At 31.2% G+C, this 23,094-nt stretch overlaps 1 protein-coding gene and 1 pseudogene across 2 annotated transcripts in view; both read left to right on the plus strand.

Moving 5' to 3' along the window:
- Positions 1–18,820, plus strand: part of LOC142319036 (uncharacterized) — a 62,400-nt gene extending 43,580 nt beyond the window's left edge. For both annotated transcript variants that reach the window (XM_075355867.1, XM_075355877.1), the window contains exons 3-6: positions 2,347–2,446; positions 7,447–7,548; positions 10,064–10,219; positions 18,616–18,820. In XM_075355867.1, coding sequence (XP_075211982.1) covers positions 2,347–2,446; positions 7,447–7,548; positions 10,064–10,219; positions 18,616–18,672 — 415 coding nt within the window. In that variant the 3' untranslated portion in view covers positions 18,673–18,820. The remainder of the gene's footprint in view (positions 1–2,346; positions 2,447–7,446; positions 7,549–10,063; positions 10,220–18,615) is intronic.
- Positions 1–23,094, plus strand: part of LOC142319042 (coatomer subunit zeta-1 pseudogene) — an 89,427-nt pseudogene that overhangs the window by 43,756 nt on the left and 22,577 nt on the right.

Raw genomic sequence — 23,094 nt, forward strand, 5'->3', positions numbered from 1 at the left:
TTTAGAAGTAATAAAATCTAAAAGAAAAACGATTTCTTTATAAGTAGTAATACAATCAAAATTGAGCTATTAAAACCAGTTTTAAAATAGAACTGCCGTATAACATGATCAGATACAAAAAAAAACTTTTTTATATATATTTTCCCCAAAATTGGACTTATAAATTTACATGAATTTTTAATAAATATCTATTTATATTAATATATTTTTACATTGCTTTAGAAGTAATTTTTTTAATTTCCAAAGTAAATTAGTGCATTTGTGTAAAATTAGACTAAATATTCAATTGTTTTTGATGGAGGGAGCCGAATGTACCTTCAAATGGATAATATACATAGTATAATGTAAATGGATAATATATATGGATATATTTATGGCACTAAATGAATCACATGACTATTCAGAAGTTTCTGGAACATCGGTTATGGATTTATTTACTCATCTGTAGTTAGCTTATTTTTTTGATCATGAAGTGATATACATACAAGTTTAGTTGAATCCTAGGTTAACTTCTACGTAGTAAACTCCACCACATCTTGTCTTATGATTCGTTGTTAATCAGAACTCGATAACAAATAGTGTCCATGAAAGATAACTTACGAAATAACAAGGTTACAATTTTACTCGTACTACTAGGCCTCGATCTTTGGACCTTTACTGCAGAAAACACGAAAAAAATAACTTTAATATCAAAGTCAACCCGTCCCACCGACATCAGAGATGTTTCATACTTTATTTTGGTAGAGAAGTTATTTTAAAGATATTTTGAAGTTGATTGATTACTTTATCATATATCAATCAGTGTAAATTTTTTTTTTATTATTAATTTTTCTTATACATTGAAAAAAATTCCATTTATTGTTATTATTTGAGATTTCCTATTGAGCTTTTTTTTTATTTTTATTTCTACATCTTAGAGCGGATCCTGCTTTGTTATAACTCAGCGCCAAGTGAGATTCAGGAGGAGTTACTACTCCTAAACTTCTTCCGCCATTTTTATTTGGATAATCTTAACAACACAGTGAACCCCGCATGCCACGATCGTTCGGTCTGCAGCATAGTCGCAATGATATTCCCTGGGGTAAAAAGGTCGAATTCTCTCCGGCATGCTTCACTATGCTGCAGGAACCGATCCGTTTACACGAACCGTTTGTTCTGCGGTATCCTTCTCCAAGAAATAATCAGACTCCTCAGCGGATTTCAATATCCGCGATCACAGGAACGTCTTAAAACAACCGTAACCAATAAGGAACTGGGTCAGTTTGTTACTTCCCCGTATTTGCGGGCCAGAAATCTCTGAGGCCAGCAGTATGTCGGTTCATCTGCCCTTCGTTGAATGATCCTATCTCTTCTGCCAACTGACAAGAATTGTATGGATCCTCCCCCTTTCCAGCGCGACGAATCAGACTGGTGCTCCGTACAAAACGTGCGAGAGCACCACCAGGAACATGACCCTCGGCTTTGATTTGCAGGGACCCCTTATTTTAGTCATCGTGACAGTTGGTGACAGCCGGTTTTCTGGTCTTGACTGAGACATCTCATACTTGCCTCTGAAGCGTAGCGTTCTGATACTTTAGATCCATATCCCGAGGTACTTTACTGATTTCCTACTGAACTGGAGGATTGTATACATATACCGTTACTAAGAGAAGCGATGCACTAATTTTATCTTCAGAAGCGATGCTTTGTACCACCTATCCGAGTAATCTTTTTTGCTTTGACTCGTCTTCTTGTCTATGAGTGTGACTATTTTTATCATACAGCCAGTCTCTAGAGAAAACAGAATGCAAATATAAGTTGTATTGAATTTCACGTGCGTTTTGGTAGGCAATATGCACGCTGTTGCATATCAGCGTGCATATGCCTACAATATGCACGCTGGTATTAGCATGCTGGTTTGCAATAGTACACCAGTAAAGAAGACTATAGCTTAGTAAAGAAAACAATAGTGTAACCATTTCATTCCTCATATTACTTAATAATGCTGGCACATGATGCTACTATTTTAAAGAAGCATTTAAGTTTGTGGGTAATCGTATATGGTATACCATATAATCTAGGCGTATTACATATTATACAATTGTGTTCTACACCTATAAGAACAATAATATATAAGTATGAAAATATTGGAGAAGAAACAGTACATTCCTATAATAAAAAGTAAAGAAATTAAATGCTAATTCTTTGAAAAATCTAACCTTACTTTTTTAATCGTAATGCATTTCTAATTTTAAAGAATATCTGCAAATGATAATGCATTTGAAACTCCGGTAGTTTAAATATTAGAAAATAATTTGACGTTTTAAATTAAAGAATTATATGATAAAATATGCAATTTATTTTCAGGAAAATTCTTATAATTGAAAAAGGTATTCAGGCTGTATCAGTAACATTTAAAGCTACCGCTGCTTTTGTTTGTTGTACGTCTATTTATTTTATTGTGAAGGTATACAAAAATTAAATTTTACAACTTTTTACTTTAATTCTTTGCCACATACACACGTTTACATCATGTATAGTTATTTTGATTTCATTAATGGAATCAAATGAAAATTTTTCACATTACATTCAGGAAAGTTTTAGTACATTTTTAAAAGAAGTAAAATTTAATTATGAAATAAAAAGAATAATCGTAAAAATGAGTAATTATTCAATAAATAATATTATTATGGTTCAGGCGGATTTGTGTGGCGGAATGGTAGTATCTCTTTCTTTTATTTGGAGGTTCTGGGTTCGAATCCCGGTCAGGGATGGCACTTTTTCACACAGATATTTAATTGTCTTAAAAAAAAAATAGTTAAAAGTTACAAAAATAAATTTCTGCATGGTATAAAAAAATCTAGTACTTAAAAATGTATGGTTTAAATACGATAGATAGAAAAAAGCATTTCTTTTGTGCTTCGTATTTTGCTTTGCTTTCATATAGATAGCAAGATTGTATAGTTATTAGTATTTTAACCTACCGGCTTGTTCTAGTGGTCTCGTCATCACAAATCAGCTGATTTCAAAGTCGAGAATTCTAAGGTTCAAATCCTAGTAAAGGCAGTTACTTTTAGACGGATTTGAATATGAGATCGTAGATACCGGTATTCTTTGGTGGTTGGGTTTCAATTAACTACACATCTAAAGAATGGTTGACCTGAGATTGTACAAGACTACACTTCTTTTACATTCATACATATCATCCTCACTCATGCTTTGAATAATACCTTACGGTGGTTCCGGAGGATGAATAGAAAAAGAAAGGAATTTATTTAGTGAAATTATATAAATAGTAATTTTCTTATCTTCTACCTTCTGTTCGTACCAAAAAGATTAATTTCCAATGTTTTTCAACAATATTCTCGATCGTAATGTCTGTAAACAATGATAAAAATGAGAATGAAATGTTTTAATAAAAACCTTGTACGCCTATTAATTACATATACACATTTTTAAAAGTACATAAAATTGAATTTCACTAATAACTTCTGATTTTTTATTATGTTTTTTTTATTATAGAATAATTATTCATTGTAAAAGTTTATTTTTTACAATCACGGGTTAATAATTATTAATAAATCAATATATTAAAATTAAAAAAGAAAAGGAAAGAAAAGGAATTAGAACCGATTTATCATGCCTTGTAAGATCCAAATATTTCATTAATTAAATTTTGTATTTGGTTGTAACTCTGGAACCAATGAAAATAAGTACCATTTATGGTATATCGTTGAAAAGGTCTCAATGAGGGCTTATTATTGCAGTTAAGAAAAAGTTCAATATCCAATTTTTTAGGATTTTGGGTCTTATTGGATACTTTCAGTTCAGTCGATTGCAATCAAATACTACATGTTACAACAGTCCTAAATCCAAAATTTCAACATCATACGGCTAATCATTTTTGAGTTATGCGAGATACAGACGTACATACATACATACTACATACGTACGTACAGACGTCACGCCAAAACTAGTTAAAATGGGTTCAGGGTTGGTCAAAATGGACATTTCCGTTGAAATCTGAAAACCGAAATTTTTCAGGATCACAACACTGTGCAAGGGAGTAAAAACAAAATTAAAAATGGTAGAAGTTACCCCTCCTTCTTTTTTAATTTTGACCAAAATTTAATGCTACCATTGACCCATATACAGAAAATGTTTGAACCATTTTCAAAGAATTATTGTTGAGCCAGTCCAGAAATAATAATTAAAATGTTGGCCGATACAAGAATAAGCAAATACATCTTCCGTAAATTTCTATAAATTCTTTTATGATTTTTGTCTAAGAGGAACTTTAACGTCAATGTTATCAAAATATTTCAAAAATAAAAATCTTTTTGTTTTGCTGTTTCGTCAACAAGAAAGATGTAGCAGGGAAAGAAAAAAAATTAAAAGATTGTTAAGTAACTTTCTTGTCAAGTGCAGACAAAAATTAAGCAACTTATAACTTAAACATCAATTTTTGTCTTCAAAAGTAGTACCATTCAACAGGTTCTACAAAAATCTAAGCAGGTTTACTGATATATAATGTATTCGTAAGATACCTTCTTTAAAATCCGACTTGGATTTTGAATATGTTTTTAATTAAGGTTACAGACTTTTACGAATTTATTTTTACCTATTTATCTGTTTAATTTATTTTTTATTGGTTCCTTTTACTACATATTATTTTTAATCGACTTAATTTTTTTTTTTGTTAAATAGGTGAGGAATTCATTTACGAACGCCTAAGCATTGTCGGGCTCGTTAACAGGTGCCGCAAGATGTTATTAACCTGCGCACTACCAAATAAACCACCACCCTTCCTGGTACCGCTAGTGATGCATTCCTTCTGGATGGGGGGGGGGGTTGATACTCCCTCTTGCTCGTTCATACGTCATAGTGCAATCGCATCACAATAGGAATATCAACACAAAAACACATTAGTCACAGCAAACATGATACATCGATACATCACAATACAGAATGCAGATTATGAAACTACATACAAAGAAAAATGACTTATCAAACATATTGCAGGATGTAAAACACAGCAAAAAATACTCAGAAATACATGGAATACACAAGAAATAACATAACATATCATACAACATATACAAATACAAGAGTAGAAAAACTCAAGAAAACATTAAGTCTCACAACAATAAAAACATCAAAATAAATCATCAAAACCAACCTAGAAAGAAAATAAAAATACGCTAGAAATGAGACATTCATAAATATTATACGATCAACGCAACATTTATAAATGCATACATCGAACAGCAGTACAAATCTGCAGCCAAAGAGCTAATCCTTGCGGAATGCAGTAAATACTACATATTAGAATAAGGACACAAGAAACAGGGAATTAACCCAAGATCAGATAAACATCAGACATAATGTACTTCAAAAGCAAACTTAAATATAACAGAACAATAGAATTATAAATCAAAAACATTACATCATAATATCAATACAGGAAATTTACATCATAAGCTAACTAGGAACAGATACATGCTCCTTATACTTACCACCTGCGGACGCCATCAGATACGCGAGCAGAGTGCCCGAGGCCTCTTCACGTCAAGGCGACCCCCACAAGCACGGGGGACCCGCTAATCGCTCACCAGCGGCCCTGTCCGCCCCCGCACCCTCCGACGATGCCTATTGTTCATGACTCCTTCCATGTTTGGAGGTCTCTTATCATGATTTTCAGATACGTAGTGATCGCCTTCCAGTTTTCTTTCTTTTCTATCATTATATCCAACAACTGCTCAGGCTGAAACATTACTTCCCTGCCTAGTATGTAAAGTAGCGAAATCGACTTACCTACTGCATCCTATATTTTTTAGAGGAGTTGCTCTTTTTTCTGCAATTGTATGTTTTTTCTAGATTACTGAAATAAAAGAATTTTAAGACAAAGATTATTTTCTCTGTATAGATTATTATCTGAAGATTTCTTTGTCGTTATTGTTGTTTACTATTTCATTGTTTTAGCATAACGATATATACCCTTATGCTAGTCTTATATTTAAATAATTTCCTTTCAGAGTTTCGAGAATATTAGTTACGAGAATATTAGTTACGAGACTTAAAAAGAGGGTAAAAAAGAAAGCGCATATTTAATGCGTTATATTTTTCAATGAGTTTTGGTTTTCACATCAAAAATACAGATTGCTTGAGAGCAGATTTTATTCACCAATCCCTAGATTTATTTATTTTTTTATCATGACAGATTTTCCTTCTTAACATATCTTAGTAACAGCTTCCTCCCGTATAAATAGGTTTTTTTGTGTTGGATTATCAACATTCTAAAAAAAAAAAATTAACTACTGCCTTTAAAAAAAAGCTGATGTGGACACTATATGACTTCCTTATACGCCTATTAAATTACATATACACATTTTAAAAAGTACATCAAATTTTATTTCACTAATAACTTTTTTTTATTGAGTAATTATTTATTGCAAAAGTTTTTTTACAATCACGGGTTAATAATTATTATTATTATTATTAGTAAATCAATATATTTAAATTAAAAAAAAAAGAAAAGGAGATGAAGTCTGATTCGAACCGATGTATCTTCCCTTGTAAGATCCAAATATTTCATTAATTACAATTTTATTTGGCTATAACCTGGAACCAATGAAAATAAGTATCACTTACGATAGCTCATAGAAAAGTCAAATGTTTTGGATTTTGGGTTTTTTTGGAAACGTTTGGTTCAGTCGATTGCAATCAAAACAGGAGGTGCACAACTAGATGTTACAACAGTCCTAAATCCGAAATTTTACTTCGTATAAAGAAGTAAAAAGTGAATGAAAAAATTTTGATCTTTAGATTTCGAATTATTGATGACATCATGAAATTAAGGGTTGCAAATTCCTAAAGTCGAAATTTTCAGAATGATATTGAAGAATTATTAGTTTTTAATTTTTACTGATTTTATCTTTTTGAAAAGTGTTTTTTTACATTTTGAGGGTATCTTAGTTACCACTGCCGTGTCTAGTACTTCGAGGCGGATATTTCATTATACGACTTAGTTTTTTCCTCTTCTTTTAAAAATGTTTCCTTTTTTTATTGCTGCAAAGGGAATTTTCATCTTTTCTTGTAATAATAAAATTTAAATCGTTCTAAATTATATTATGTAGTCGTGTCGGACATATTCGTTCCCTTTATCACATCTGAACTGGAGATCCTACAATGAATGATCCTATAACTTAATCTTTTGACAAACCATTTTAATAAAATTATCTTTAATTTCGGTTTAATTCACTTTTTCTTCTTAAAAAGTTCTCTTTGTGCTATACATAGCAATCGTTTTTGGGCCTTCAATGAGGTATATTGCACTTCTCGAAATATAAATGTTATTACTGATTGTAAGTAACTTAAAAAAGTAATTCAATAGTAGAAAAATCGATAAATTATTTCTTTACACATTCCAACAAGAAATTATATTTGTTTTCATTTTTTTTTCTCTAGAAAAATGATATCATATCTCAGTTAGCCGAAGCAACTACATGTATCCTCTTATTTTATCTTGTTTACTTATTCGATGTAAGTGGCGAAAGGATCAATATTGAGGTATGTTAAATGAAAATCATGAAAATCTCTTACTATAAAAGCTAGAGTCAAAATTTCTAAAAATAATAACATTCTATTTTACAAGGGAAAACAGAACTTGTGCTTCTTAAGCTACAGTAGAATAGGTGTGGAGTTCCTAAAACAACTTTGCCCACCCCCAATAATGCACGGCATGAAAAACTATCCTACTACAAAATGGTTCAGGGAATCCGGAAATTTTAAAATTTGAGTTGGTAGGCCTGGGAGAGCTATGTCAACACTGAATAATTTACTGAAGCCAGTTTACGCCACCTTGCCAGTCAGTTATCATTGATACTTGGAGTGGTGCACGACGTGTTTTTGCCATAAAGCTTTTAGTAAAAATAATGACAGTGAGAAGGCTGCGCGTAGGGAATCTCTCCGCCAGATTAATTTAGAACGCCAACATCGTGTACCGTCAGCACATGCGATTACTACACGGATACTTAATTTTGAGAAAACAATTTAAGCGATGAAAAAGAGGTCCATAAAGCAGTGTGGGGACCATCTGTATGCTAGACATTATCAAAACTGTTCGAACTGCCATCATAAGAAGCCCCCACCGTTCAATACGTCGTCATGCGGTGCTTTTACAGTCGCTTGGTACAAGTATTTGAGGAATACTGTTCCAAGACTTAAGTACCAGCCATACAAGTTGCAGATCATCCAGGAACTGAAACTGAATGATCACATAATGCGCCATCAATTCTGTGAACGAATGGTCGTAAAGGTAAACGAGCATAATGACTTTGTTACAAGCTTCTTCTTTTTTTTAAACTCCTGCAAGATCACGGGCCTCCGCCGTTAGCAATGAATGGTCATCTCAGGGAGTCGTAGCAGTCGAAGCACGCCGATCTCCGCTTCTGGATGGCCGACGCGCCTCTCCGCTGGGAAGCTACCATTCCCGTTCCTAACATATCAGCGCCGACTTTGCGTTGCACACATCCGACGCTTCCCCGCGGCCCTCTCAAACCTCGAGGGTCCCTAATGCCTTCATCGGAGAGGGAGCTCCGATCCCCCCTCCCTCCTCCGGGGGGTTCTCACATAGTGGGCGGACCAAAGCACCCTAAGCAACGGGGCTACCTCCCGGCCCTATACGGCAACCACGATTCATGTTGTTTTTTTTTTTTAATTTTACCCCCGCTTGATTCAAAGAGCAGGAAATGCTTCAAAACGGTGTCCGGGATGCCGAACGATGTAGCCATCGACACACAAGGATTATTTAGATTTTGGCTTACCGTAAATATTACCTTTAACAAAATTTTAAGTTTAACAAAAGCTTACACATACAATAGTACGTGTCATGAGCCTCATTATAATAATAATGAGGCTCCTGAGATGCCCCTATGATAGGTGCCCTGAGCAATCGTCGAAAGTTACCCATATAAAGAAATGTATAACTATACACTATGCGGAGATCGAACAATAGGGTACCTTCAGTTTCTGCCTACTCTATTTTGAGACTAACTCCTTTTTAGTTCCCTTCATTCATTTCAACATTCTTGGTAAATATTTGACGCCGAGACATCCTGAAGCTTTGACTCCACATATTTAAGTAAATCTTATCCTGTTAGTTCAATACACTATGTAACACATGATGAAAAATAACTTACGATGCTAAACGTAAAAGAAGTAAATACACTTATTACTAGAATCTTCGGCTCGATTCCTACCAGCTAACCGTCGTCACCCCGTCCTCTGCTGGCTTTCTCCTTAGTCTTAAGTATACTGGCGACCATCCTACCCAAGCTATGAATGTAGAACGAAACCCGTTTTCACCTTAACAGATTTGTTTTAAAACAAACTTTTCGTTTTTGAATACAAGAGAATCCTACACCAGCTCCCGCTACACAGCCAGAAGGTTACCGTGTTGTGCTGTGTCATCGTATGCCATAATGGGCTCTTATTTTTTGGAAAACAAGGATGACTCACATCTACAGTCACATCAAATCGATACGTTGCCGTACTGAAAACCTTGTAGTGCAAAAAGTACAAAAATTTCCACTAATTACTGGCAATGCTTGATTTTAACTAGATGGAGCAACATTAACACGGAATGAATATAGATTGCTGATGTACACCTATTGTTTGGCAACCGTTTAATTTCGAGAAATTATGACATTCCGTGGATTTCCAGTTTGGTGGATTTCTGATCTGTCGGTGTACGATTTCTTCTAGTGGGGGTCACTTTAAAAGCAAAGTGGATAGTAGTTGAGCTGCTATAATTGAAGAAATAGGAGCTAAAATCCAAACAGCAATTGCTGAAATTCTGTTGAAATGCGTGAAACCATAGAGTTTCACTACGAGCCTGCAGAAATATCTACAGAGATACGGATTTCCTCTGCAAGATGTATCTTAAAAAATAAACTTGTGTATATATTCATAATATGAATAAATACTATGAAAATATAAATTATAATAGTTTTTTTATCATTCACTTTTATCTTTTCACTTTTAAGCATTCTTATGTTCTAGTATTATTATTATTTTTTTACAGTGGGAAAATTTAAGAAAAGCCTTATATGGAAGTCAATGGTTAAATAAACCGAAATGGTTTAAAAAAATGTTATCAATTGTGATAAGCTTTAATAATAAACCAATGGAAGTCAAACCTCATGGATTATTTGTTCTGAATCTGAGGAATTACGCTACGGTAATATAAGGTTTCTTTTTTTGGTATACAAATATTAAATTACATTAAGATTCATTTAGAACTCACCTTCTTGAAATTTCAAGAAAACTTCAAATATATAATTTATTTATAAAGTATTAAGTCTGTCTCATAACTTTCTTATTAATTCGAAATAAAACTTTATGCTTACAGTTATTTAAACTTGAACGTGATAGAATAACACTTCACTTTGTGCTATCTTTACATTGTTTCAATTGGTTTGTTCAGGCAAAAATACTGTTATAAAATATAGGTCGCTCCGATAATTTTCATTCAAATTTGCATTCCGATTCACTATTTAAACACCAGCATTCACAGTAAATTAAGATTTAATTATACATGATAAAAACATTGAATAATCTTATTTTATTGTTTTCAAATAAAAAGTACAAAATTAGAATTAGATTTCAAACTTGAATTAGCTTGAAATTTCTTTATTATAACTTTTAAAATTTTAAAAACATTCTAAATATTGATAAATTTATGAATTTTTGTTGGAAACATTTTTAACATTTGAATCGATAAACAAAATTACTAATTAGTAATTAATCAATCTTTTTTTAACTATAAACATAAAAATTATACATTAATACAGTGATGGAGAAAATATACTATTGACTTTTTATTTGTAAAAAAATTATAATTAAAAATTTTAAAAATTTAAATGGTTTTCTATTAAATTTAGTTTTCAATTTGTTAATAATAATAACATTATTTATACATTACACCTATTCACCAAATAATATTTATTTATTTATTTTAAATAAAAATTATATTTTTCAAAATAAAATTCTTCTTGAAAACAGTCAAATTTTTAAAACCATATTAACTCCACGATTCCAAAAGTTTTTATCGTGCATTGAATTTTATTTTATATTCGCCGTCAAGATTATCAGTTTTCATTTGGATAAACGGTAATTTTAAGATAGCTCTAAAGGAAAATATCTTTTTTTTTTTTTTTGTCTTCAGTCATTTGACTGGTTTGATGCAGCTCTCCAAGATTCCCTATCTAGTGCTAGTCGTTTCATTTCAGTATACCCTCTACATCCTACATCCCTAACAATTTGTTTTACATATTCCAAACGTGGCCTGCCTACACAATTTTTCCCTTCTACCTGTCCTTCCAAAATTAAAGCGACTATTCCAGGATGCCTTAGTATGTGGCCTATAAGTCTGTCTCTTCTTTTAACTATATTTTTCCAAATGCTTCTTTCTTCATCTATTTGCCGCAATACCTCCTCATTTGTCACTTTATCCACCCATCTGATTTTTAACATTCTCCTATAGCACCACATTTCCAAAGCTTCTAACCTTTTCTTCTCAGATACTCCGATTGTCCAAGTTTCACTTCCATATAAAGCGACACTCCAAACATACACTTTCAAAAATCTTTTCCTGACATTTAAATTAATTTTTGATGTAAACAACTTATATTTCTTACTGAAGGCTCGTTTAGCTTGTGCTATTCGGCATTTTATATCGCTCCTGCTTCGTCCATCTTTAGTAATTCTACTTCCCAAATAACAAAATTCTTCTACCTCCATAATCTTTTCTCCTCCTATTTTCACATTTAGTGGTCCATCTTTGTTATTTCTACTACATTTCATTACTTTTGTTTTGTTCTTGTTTATTTTCATGCGATAGTTCTTGCGTAGGACTTCATCTATGCCGTTCATTGTTTCTTCTAAATCCTTTTTATTCTCGGCTAGAATTACTATATCATCAGCAAATCGTAGCATCTTTATCTTTTCACCTTGTACTGTTACTCCGAATCTAAATTGTTCTTTAACATCATTAACTGCTAGTTCCATGTAAAGATTAAAAAGTAACGGAGATAGAGAACATCCTTGTCGGACTCCCTTTCTTATTATGGCTTCTTTCTTATGTTCTTCAATTGCTACTGTTGCTGTTTGGTTCCTGTACATGTTAGCAATTGTTCTTCTATCTCTGTATTTGAACCCTAATTTTTTTAAAATGCTGAACATTTTATTCCAGTCTACGTTATCGAATGCCTTTTCTAGGTCTATAAACACCAAGTATGTTGGTTTGTTTTTCTTTAATCTTCCTTCTACTATTAATCTGAGGCCTAAAATTGCTTCCCTTGTCCCTATACTTTTCCTGAAACCAAATTGGTCTTCTCCTAACACTTCCTCCACTCTCCTCAATTCTTCTGTATAGAATTCTAGTTAAGATTTTTGATGCATGACTAGTTAAACTAATTGTTCTGTATTCTTCACATTTATCTGCCCCTGATTTCTTTGGTATCATTACTATAACACTTTTTTTGAAGTCTGACGGAAATTCCCCTTTTTCATAAATATTACACACCAGTTTGTATAATCTATCAATCGCCTCCTCCCCTGCACTGCGCAGTAATTCTACAGGTATTCCGTCTATTCCAGGAGCCTTTCTGCCATTTAAATCTTTTAATGCTCTCTTAAATTCAGATCTCAGTATTGTTTCTCCCATTTCATCCTCCTCAACTTCCTCTTCTTCCTCTATAAAACCATTTTCTAATTCATTTCCTCCGTATAACTCTTCAATATATTCCACCCATCTATCGACTTTACCTTTCGTATTATATATAGGTGTACCATCTTTGTTTAACACATTATTAGATTTTAATTTATGTACCCCAAAATTTTCCTTAACTTTCCTGTATGCTCCGTCTATTTTACCAATATTCATTTCTCTTTCCACTTCTGAACACTTTTCTTTAATCCACTCTTCTTTCGCCAGTTTGCACTTCCTGTTTATAGCATTTCTTAATTGCCGATAGTTCCTTTTACTTTCTTCATCACTAGCATTCTTATATTTTCTACGTTCATCCATCAGCTGCAATATATCGTCTGAAACCCAAGGTTTTCTACCAGTTCTTTTTATTCCGCCTAAGTTTGCTTCTGCTGATTTAAGAATTTCCTTTTTAACATTCTCCCATTCTTCTTCTACATTTTCTATCTTATCTTTTTTACTCAGACCTCTTGCGATGTCCTCCTCAAAAATCTTCTTTACCTCCTCTTCCTCAAGCTTCTCTAAATTCCACCGATTCATCTGACACCTTTTCTTCAGGTTTTTAAACCCCAATCTACATTTCATTATCACCAAATTATGGTCGCTATCAATGTCTGCTCCAGGGTAAGTTTTGCAGTCCACGAGTTGATTTCTAAATCTTTGCTTAACCATGATATAATCTATCTGATACCTTGCAGTATCGCCTGGCTTTTTCCAAGTGTATATTCTTCTATTATGATTTTTAAATTGGGTGTTGGCAATTACTAAATTATACTTCGTGCAAAACTCTATAAGTCGGTCCCCTCTTTCATTCCTTTTGCCCAGCCCGTATTCACCCACTATATTTCCTTCCTTGCCTTTTCCAATGCTTGCATTCCAATCTCCTACTATTATTAAATTTTCATCTCCTTTTACGTGTTTAATTGCTTCATCAATCTCTTCGTATACACATTCTACCTCATCATCATCATGGGCGCTTGTAGGCATATAGACGTTAACAATCGTTGTCGGTTTAGGTTTTGAATTTATCCTTATTACTATGACTCTATCGCTATGCGTCTTGAAATACTCCACTCTCCTCCCTATTTTCTTGTTCATCACGAAACCTACTCCTGCCTGCCCATTATTTGACGCTGAGTTAATTACTCTAAAGTCACCCGACCAAAAGTCGCCTTCCTCTTCCCACCGAACCTCACTAATTCCTACTATATCCACGTTTACCCTATCCATTTCCCTTTTTAAATTCTCTAGCCTACCAACCTTTTTTAAGCTTCTAACATTCCACGCTCCGACTCGTAGAATGTTATTTTTTACTTTTCTGGTGACCCCTTCCTTAGTAGTCCCCACCCGGAGATCCGAACGGGGGACTATTTTACCTCCGGAATATTTTACCAAGGAAGGCGCCTCCATTATTGCTTTTAGGAAAATATCAAAGGAAGGTAAATCTTTAGAGTACGATGACTACTAGAATGGACCACCCGTCCTCTTAATTTCTATTTAAGTTATTCATTCAACCACTTCCTTGCGTATAGTGCAGTTAATACGGGAAAGCTCACTGCCATCTAACATGAAAACTGGATTTAAATTAACATCGTAATAGTTAATTATTCTAAAAGTGGTCACACCTCTTCTTCAAGAAAACATTTTAATTTCTTTCTTAATAGATACACTTTTATAAACTGCCTACGACATCATCTCAGATAACAAAACAAACATTAATTATTTTATTATGCAGAGAACAATTTTCTCTAAAAATGTTTTGAAGATGTCGACAACTACATATTTTTGGAAGATTATTATGACTCCAATGGAATTTTAAATTCTCAATTAATTTTTCTAGTTTGATAAAATTAGACTGATCGGAGAATATTTATTTTTTCAAACTTCTGGTCTTCTACAAAAACTGTCGGAAGTTTTATAAATATTTTAAGAAAAACTTGTAGAGGATTTGATTCTGAGTAAAATGATATGAATAAAGAATACAGAAACTAAATACAAAAGTAAGATTTCAAGGTCTTGTTTAAAACATTTATGTGCTTATTACCCAATTTACAAAATCATATTACGCCAAAGATAAGTAGTTTCGTCCTCAACTTTCGGTATTTACCCCGAATTTCCCGAAAACTACAAAACGTACAGTTCTAGAAGCTTCTTTTTCAATTTATCACTTCAAATTTCATATAAAATCATTAAACCAACCCCTTAATTTGGGATCCAAGAATTAGATTCTGGCTTAATTTTACCGAAGATGCAGAAATAAGGACCAAATCATTCGCCAGCCGACACTCGCTAACGAAGCGTTTCAGAACCTACGCTTATATAAACTTTCTTCTTTATTTTTAATAGTAGAACATGTCTGAAAGTTTGTTATATTCTTCCTGAATAACTCTGCATAACTCAGATGTACGACCGGTTTAAAATATGAAACATTTTTATCAATGAAAGAATATATGTTCCAAAAATGATATTATTTTATATTAAAATTTCAAAAATTCAAGAGCATAAAATTTTATTTGGAATTACTGAGAAGCTCTGAAAAATTACGTAATAGAATTTGCCGATGTGTTATTCTAATTCTACTGTTAATTACATTTCACTGAATTGAGCCAGGAGAAATATTATAAAAGAATAAAGAAAGTTTAATCTTACTTTTTTATATATTTGTACTGAATTTATTTGATATATTTGTATTTCTATGTTTAGTCTTTTTCTTCTACGTAAGCTGCAAAAAAGCAGATTCTAAAAGTTTAATTTTTACAGAAATATAATATTACAAATAAACAAGAATTGTGATGCTAAAAATTAATTTAGCCTCACAAGATAATTTAGTTTAATCAAATTGAATTCATATTCAAACCGGTTTATGTTTAGAAAACCAATTTATATTTATACCTGCTGCATGGTTTAAAAATTGTTTAATCAGAAAAAGCGCTAGGGTAAGGAAGACAAGATTATCAAGTATGAATCGTGTAGATGTAAAGGAGCGAAAATTTGCGTAAGAAAACCCTCATCTTCCATTAAAATAATGGTATTAATTATTTAATAAATAATTAAATACAAATAATAATACAAAATAGCACCCAATTGTTTCGTTTTTAATGATAATGATGGAAAATTAATTTTTGCAGTTCATGAAAAGTACGAAACGCTGATTAGGAATCAAACTCGTGCGTTCCCGAGTTGTAGTTCTAAATGTGTACCAACACTTTACCATTAAGGTTTTGGCAAGGTCATTCAGTTATTAAAAACATAAACAGCTGTGTTGGCAAATCAGTTGGTAAGAAGGAATAATCTCAGAATATTAAGTTGGTTACCCCGTAATGACGTTTGATCAGCAGTTTAAGTAAAACTGTTTTGTTTATATCCTCAAAATCTCATTTTATGACGGCGAGTCTTAAGTTTGCGAATAAGTTGAACAGCGTGCAGTAACCTGTTTTTTGCTTTTCGAATGTAAAAATCCATTTAACATTAACTCTCATATGACCAAACAATACGAACAAAGTTGTATGAATCGTAGACATTTTTCCATGTATGTAGAACTTCAGTAGTGACTAACAAGCACCGTTCTGGACGTCCGACTGAAGTTTCAACTCCAGCGCTTGATACTCGGGTAGACTTTCTCATTCAAGTAAAGAGGTGGATTACAGTTATTAAACTAAAAAATTACAAGTTTGATCGATACAGTTCATAACACTATCACTAACATGCTCAATTACCTAAAACAAGCGAAAGATGGATTTTAAGAGAGTTGACATATTATCATAAGGAGACATTGCATGTATCGTCGCTAAAACAACGGTATCAGCGGGAAAGTGATTTTCTTGCACTGTATTCTAACTTGTGATGAGATATAGATTCACCATTATGAACTGGAGTCTAAAAGACAGAACGTGGAGTGGAAATACACGAGTTCACTAATAAAGAAAAATTATATATATGCAAAGACCCTTATCTTTTTCTTCGATTTTCAAAAAATCGGCAAACAATAAACAGCCCGTACTACCGTGTTATACGTATTAAGTAAGTGAAGCCAGCTACGTTGAAAAACATCCTGGATCATAGCGCAAAATCATCATTCTGCTTCATGATAAAGCCCACACCCACACAGATCTGGTAGCTCGAGAAACCATCGACAAATTGCACCGGGAAGTACTACTTCAACTCCCACACATTCTTGGATTCCCATTCTTCATGAATTCATTCTTGAATTCACATTCTTGGATTTGTACTTGTTTGCTCCACTAAAGGAGGCGCTACGTTGTAAAAAGTTTAATGGTAATGATGATTTCAAATTTGTTCTAAATTGGCAGCTACATCGAGAAAAAGATTTCTTTGAAGCCGGCATAAATAAGCTGATTCAGAGATGGAGTGTACGAGAATGTATTAATGTTGCTGGAGATTATGACAAAAAGCGCAAAAATTTCACATTTATTAAATAAACCATTTTAGCCCCACAAAAATTTGTGAATTTAATTATTGAATGATCTTCTTAAATTGATATACCTATATTTCTTAAATTAATTCATTACCATTTATGTGATTCAAAAGCTAATCAAAGTAAACGGCTTAGGTATTTTTAATAAAAGGTGAGAAATGTTAAATCTGATAAGGATTGCATGTTAACTCCTGCATGCCCAAATAAAGATAAGACACTACCGCTTAGCCAAATACTTTGTTTACTTTGGTATATGTTTTTATACTTTGTTATATTGATATATCGATATTATATTATTAATTAAATGCCAATTATGAGATTTAAAAATCTAAACAATGTAAATGGACCAGATATTTTTATTCCAAATTGAGTTACTTTTAATATTACACAGAATTTTATTCGTATTTGTATTTAGTTGTAATATATAAGAAAAAAATTACTTTTAAACAGACAGTAGATCTGTGAGTATGATGAAATGAAAATAAAAAAACTCTTGCGTAATTTTGCGCAAGAAGACCGATCTTACGTTTTTGACGCCCTCACTATTTCGGAGTCACATACGCACTGATTTTCGAGTACAACTTAATACATACGTTCGAATAACGAGTAAATCCTACACACAAGCATCATGTTTCAACCTATCTACCACTGCGATTCATTGCATAAACTCATATGAATAATACACCAGTACAAAGTCAACATAATCTCAAATTGATATTATGTTGTCCGTTATCGACCTTAAATTAAGAATAACTCAAAACGACTCAACCAATCTTCGTCAAATTTTCATATGCACAACTTCAGATACATACAGTACTATAGATACACATACTACTATAGCATATGTAAATTTAAATGAATTTAATTTAGTAAAAATCCAATAAAACTTTTAAAATCTTTTGGAACAATTAAGCTTAACTCAAAAACGACTTAACGAATCCTCATCAGCTTCTCACGTGCACAAATCCAGATACACTACCACAGCATATATAAACATCAATGAAATTTATGCAGTAGTTTTAGAGATTTTTGAGCCAGAAACTTTATACATAGACATATATATAATTAGGAAATTACATTTTTTTTAAATGAATGGTATTTTCGTACTATTCATATCTCAAAACGTAAAGAAAATTCATTTTCATCCCCCATCCCACCGTGCGAAAGAAAGTAATACTACGTTTCTTCGAAAAGTTGGTAAAAAAATTAAAATATTTTCTCTCCATTGAAACATTATTAGGCTTGTATTGCATTGAATATACTCATATAGTAGAATTGTCTATTGAAATTGATGGCCAGAGAAAGTAATATTTCATTATTTCGCTTTTTTTTAAATATGTTATTTTAATATTCTTGTAGTATTAATTACTTTAATTTTATATTACATGATTTAATTTCAAATAATTCAAATTATTTTTTTTTTCCATTTCAGACCATAAATGCGACTTACTCCTACTACAACCTTCTTAACAATTTTAAAAACAATTAAACTTGCGTAGTGTATTTTATTGTTTATTTTTCTTTTTATTATAAATTAACCGGACTACAACTATTGAGATATTATATTTAAAAAAAAATTCAGAATTACAAAATATTGTACGTTCAATTTTTAAAATAAAAAGGAATGAGACACCATTTTTCGCTTGTGTTTTTTTTTCTTCATAACCTATGAAGTTCTTATCCATAAAGTTAATTTTTCTTCATAAATTAATAAATATTTTATTCTGTTCGGTTAATAATACAGATTATATAAATCACGTCATTATAAAATAAATTATAAATACAAAAACAAAAAATATAAGACAAAAAACAGACATGATTTAAGTTCATTTTAATAATTTAAATACTAGGAAAAAGGCGGGCTAACGCCCCGCCGCGAAAATTTTAGTTGGTTTATGTTTCATTATACATGAAACTGTTAATGGTTTTGGCAATTGTAAAATTCATGAACGTTATTCATGAATTTAGCATACTAACAACAAAAATATAATTTTAGATAAATCGTTCGTGCGCTGCGCGCAGCTGCTCGGCGCACCACGTGGTCTGCTTTACACCAATAGTAGCTAAAATAAAAATGTGGTCACATACCTCAAACAAATAAACCTACGTACCATTCTTCTTTTATGGGAAAGATATGAAATAATTTTAAGGTAAATTAGGCCTTATAATTAATTACCTTAATAATTAAGGTAATTCAGAAAGCCTTATGAAAATTATTTTGAACACGTATTTATACACATGTTATAGATATATCAGGGTATTTTATATTTAAAAGAAAATTTTTAATTTTATTTTAAATAAATTGGTGGGAAGATTTTTCAAACAGTGTGGTAATTAAAAAAAAAATAATAATACAAAAATAATGAGGTCCTTTCTCTTAAACCGAATTATTGTGTTGAATTATACGAAAACAGTCCTATTTCTGTTGATGTGGATATTGTTAATTTTTATACTATTCTTTTCAACAAAGATTGCATATTCATTCATATAAACAGAAGGTTCAGTCGGGCACCAAATAGCGATCTGACAGCCAAATTTTGTATTTTAAAAAACTCGTTCTGACTTTATGAGCGAGTCCCAAAAGATGACGCTGTACTTTAGACAGGGATATACATATGCATAATTATTTTATATTAATGTTCTTAATGAAGATCTGGTGGCGCGGTTGTTCACTCCACGTGTCACAAAATTCTAGGAACGACGAGGTGCGTGTTGTTTTGTTAGCAATGTAGTAAACAGGGGCAATTTTAAAAACAAATTAATCTAAAAAAATTAATCTTCTCAAAAACGTTCCCTTTCGAAAAGATTTACACGCATACTAAATCGCGTGTACTGGTCGTTCATTAAAGAAGAATAATAATGTTGATTATAGGATTTAAATTGATTTTTTCATTAAATATTTCTATTTCGCATCTGTCAGATAATTACATATATTATAATGTATTATAAAATATGAGGGAGGCCTCACGTGAACCTGTAACAGTCAAAATGCTATTGAAAGTTTCTATCTAATTATATTATCGGTGAAAGAAGTTTGTTCTACTTTTGTTTAACTAGGGATTATTAATTTTAATTATTTTATCATTAAAAATAAATAATTTTCAAATTATCTTTTCTATTATAAAAATATATAAATTGATTTATTTTTTCAGTACAGCTATGTTTCTAAACATTTATTTACTTGTTATTGTATCTGTCACTCGTAATATGAATTGGTAAGGATAGACAACATCTGTCCTTTTATACCGTACGTCAAGACCAAAGAAAAACAATAAATCGATTTAAGTCATTACTAATAAAGATGGAATCTAACAAGGTAGGATCTGAAGTCTGCTACTGATAAATAACAGTTTAATTTGTGCAGTGAAGACCACTTTTTTATACGATCCAGAATTACCCATATAATCAGAATTCGTGAAATATTATCTGTAAGATAAATAATAGTAATTTTTCCTCGTTCATTCATTTTACGTTTCAACCCTTTTTTTGTTTAATAGTCGACTGTTCATTAAATAAACATACAAATGTTCTGTATGCATTTAGTTTTAATATAACAAAGATCGTTTCAATTACCTGTTGTACTCAGCCGGCTACTTCTAAAAATTATCGTTTATTTATACAATATCCAAAGAACATCGACAAGAATAAAATTAAGTTTTTATTTACTAGAATTTAAATTTGAACCGTCCTACGCAATTTCTTCCCGTAAATGATAACTTGCAAGTTCTTATAAACGACTCAAAGTTCACTGAATCATACTTTATTCAAAATACTAATTACCGATGTTATTTTATAATTTCTAACATATTAAAATAGAATGTGTTAGAGAATGGATTACGTAAAATAGCAAAAAGAACAAACATGAATTTAAATTTCTCTTAAATTATTTATAAAAATAATAAAAATTGGCTAAGTATTACACTTCTTTCATTGCAAAACAACGGCTACGAAGAAAATTTTGTTTTTAACCCTATCTTTTTAATAAAGTATCATCTTATTATGATGCAATTAACGACACAATTAGAGAGATTATTTAAAAAATTCTCTGTTAGAAATTCTTTAACGTACTAAATTAGACATCGTACATAATTTTTTTGAATTGAATAAAAAATTATTATTGAAAATAATACTTGGGAAATAAACTTTGGAGCCCTCAAATCAAGGGGACTATTTATTATCTCAAATACGCTACAAAATTAGTTTTAATTAAATAACGAGTCAAAAAAAAGAAAAAAAAAAGTTTAAACTGGGAGTCCTCAAATCAAGAAGACTATTTTTAATATGCAGAGTAGTTTAACATTACTATTAAATAAATTAAAAACGAAATCCAAAAAAAAATTATTTCTAAAAATTAGAAGCCACCGCATTAAAGGGGACTTTTGTGACTTTATGCTTACAAATATAAGATTCAGACATTGATAATTCGAAACCGGAAAAAAAAATTGTTTTTTTTCCAAAAAAAAGTCATTTTTTGATATCGTTTTCAGTTAATTTTAAATTAATTCTATTCAACTGAGTAGACCCTAAGCTGTATACTCCTTGATTTATACTATGCAGCACCAAAATATAAAACTTCAAGTTACTAACGTTAATAATTCTACAAAATTTAGACAGTACCGTATACTTTCCATCGCCTAGTTAATATATTTTCAATTAAAATCGCTCTCTTGCAATCTTGAGTAATTAAATATCATGGAATAAAATTTATACATTTTGTTCCGATGAAAAGAGTGTTTTCTTGTAATATGTTTTCATTAATATGATTAACTTAAAATTTATTGATAAAATAATTTCTGTTGTTGATTACTAAAGTAATTTTGAATAAAAAAAATCATGATGAAATATAATAATAAAAAAAAAAACTAGAAAAAAATTAATATGTTTAATGAAGGTGTTATTACATAGTTACCTCGGTAATAGAATCATAAAATTTTTAAATATATTTGATACTTGGTAAAAACTAAGTTTGTTTACATTTATCTAAAAATATATTTTTTAAACAGTAAACAATCAATCACTTTATTTCAACAATATCTCCATTGTGTCCCTGGAGATAATGGCCAAGGTTAAGGGACTGATTCAGGGCATCAGAATAAACAAAAAAAGATCATTTGGTCAAATGTCCTATCTCTCTTAATTTTTCCTCTGTTCGCCATTTTATATTTTTTCAGTAAAAAATTTATACCTTAAGAAGGGATTGATGTACTTTAATGAATTTGATGAATGAGTTCCCAAAAAATATTCTACAAAATTAATGATTTTAAAGATTTTATCATTGTAAAATTAAAAATGGTGGATGTCATAAATATAACATGATATCCACCATTTATATAATATTATGATATCTTTTGTCATAAATGTTAGTTTTATCCAGTGTTTTTTTGTGAGAAAACTGAACCCAATTCGTTTAAATCAGTCGATAAAAAACAACTTCAGCAGTGGCTGAAATTGTTAAACTTGATCGCAAAAATTATGCAGTGGCACAGTTTTGCGCCTATTTTCACACTTAAACACAGGCTACAGTAAAACATAATTATTTTTTTTATTCGCTTTTATTCAGAATTATTTTTGTTTTAATAAAATATTCATGAAGTGAATTTAAATTTGTTACAAATAATTTTGATATTGTAATTCCATTATTACGAGAGGAATTGGACACTAAATTTGACACCAGCAAAAATGGCTAAGAATGGCTGCTTGAACCATACATTCATATTTATTATTAATTATGATTATGATGAAACATACCGATAACTAAAACTCATTTTGGGGTTCAGAATTTAAAACAATATTCAGAGAAAACAGGCGATAGGTTTCTTAATGTAACGGTGACTCCTTTCTAGAAAAAATTTAACAAAAAAAAACAAAAATGGATAATCTTGAGGAAATGGATATAAATATTCAAACATAT

This window comes from Lycorma delicatula, chromosome 1 (assembly GCF_047948215.1).
Source record: "Lycorma delicatula isolate Av1 chromosome 1, ASM4794821v1, whole genome shotgun sequence".
Taxonomy (NCBI): domain Eukaryota; kingdom Metazoa; phylum Arthropoda; class Insecta; order Hemiptera; family Fulgoridae; genus Lycorma; species Lycorma delicatula.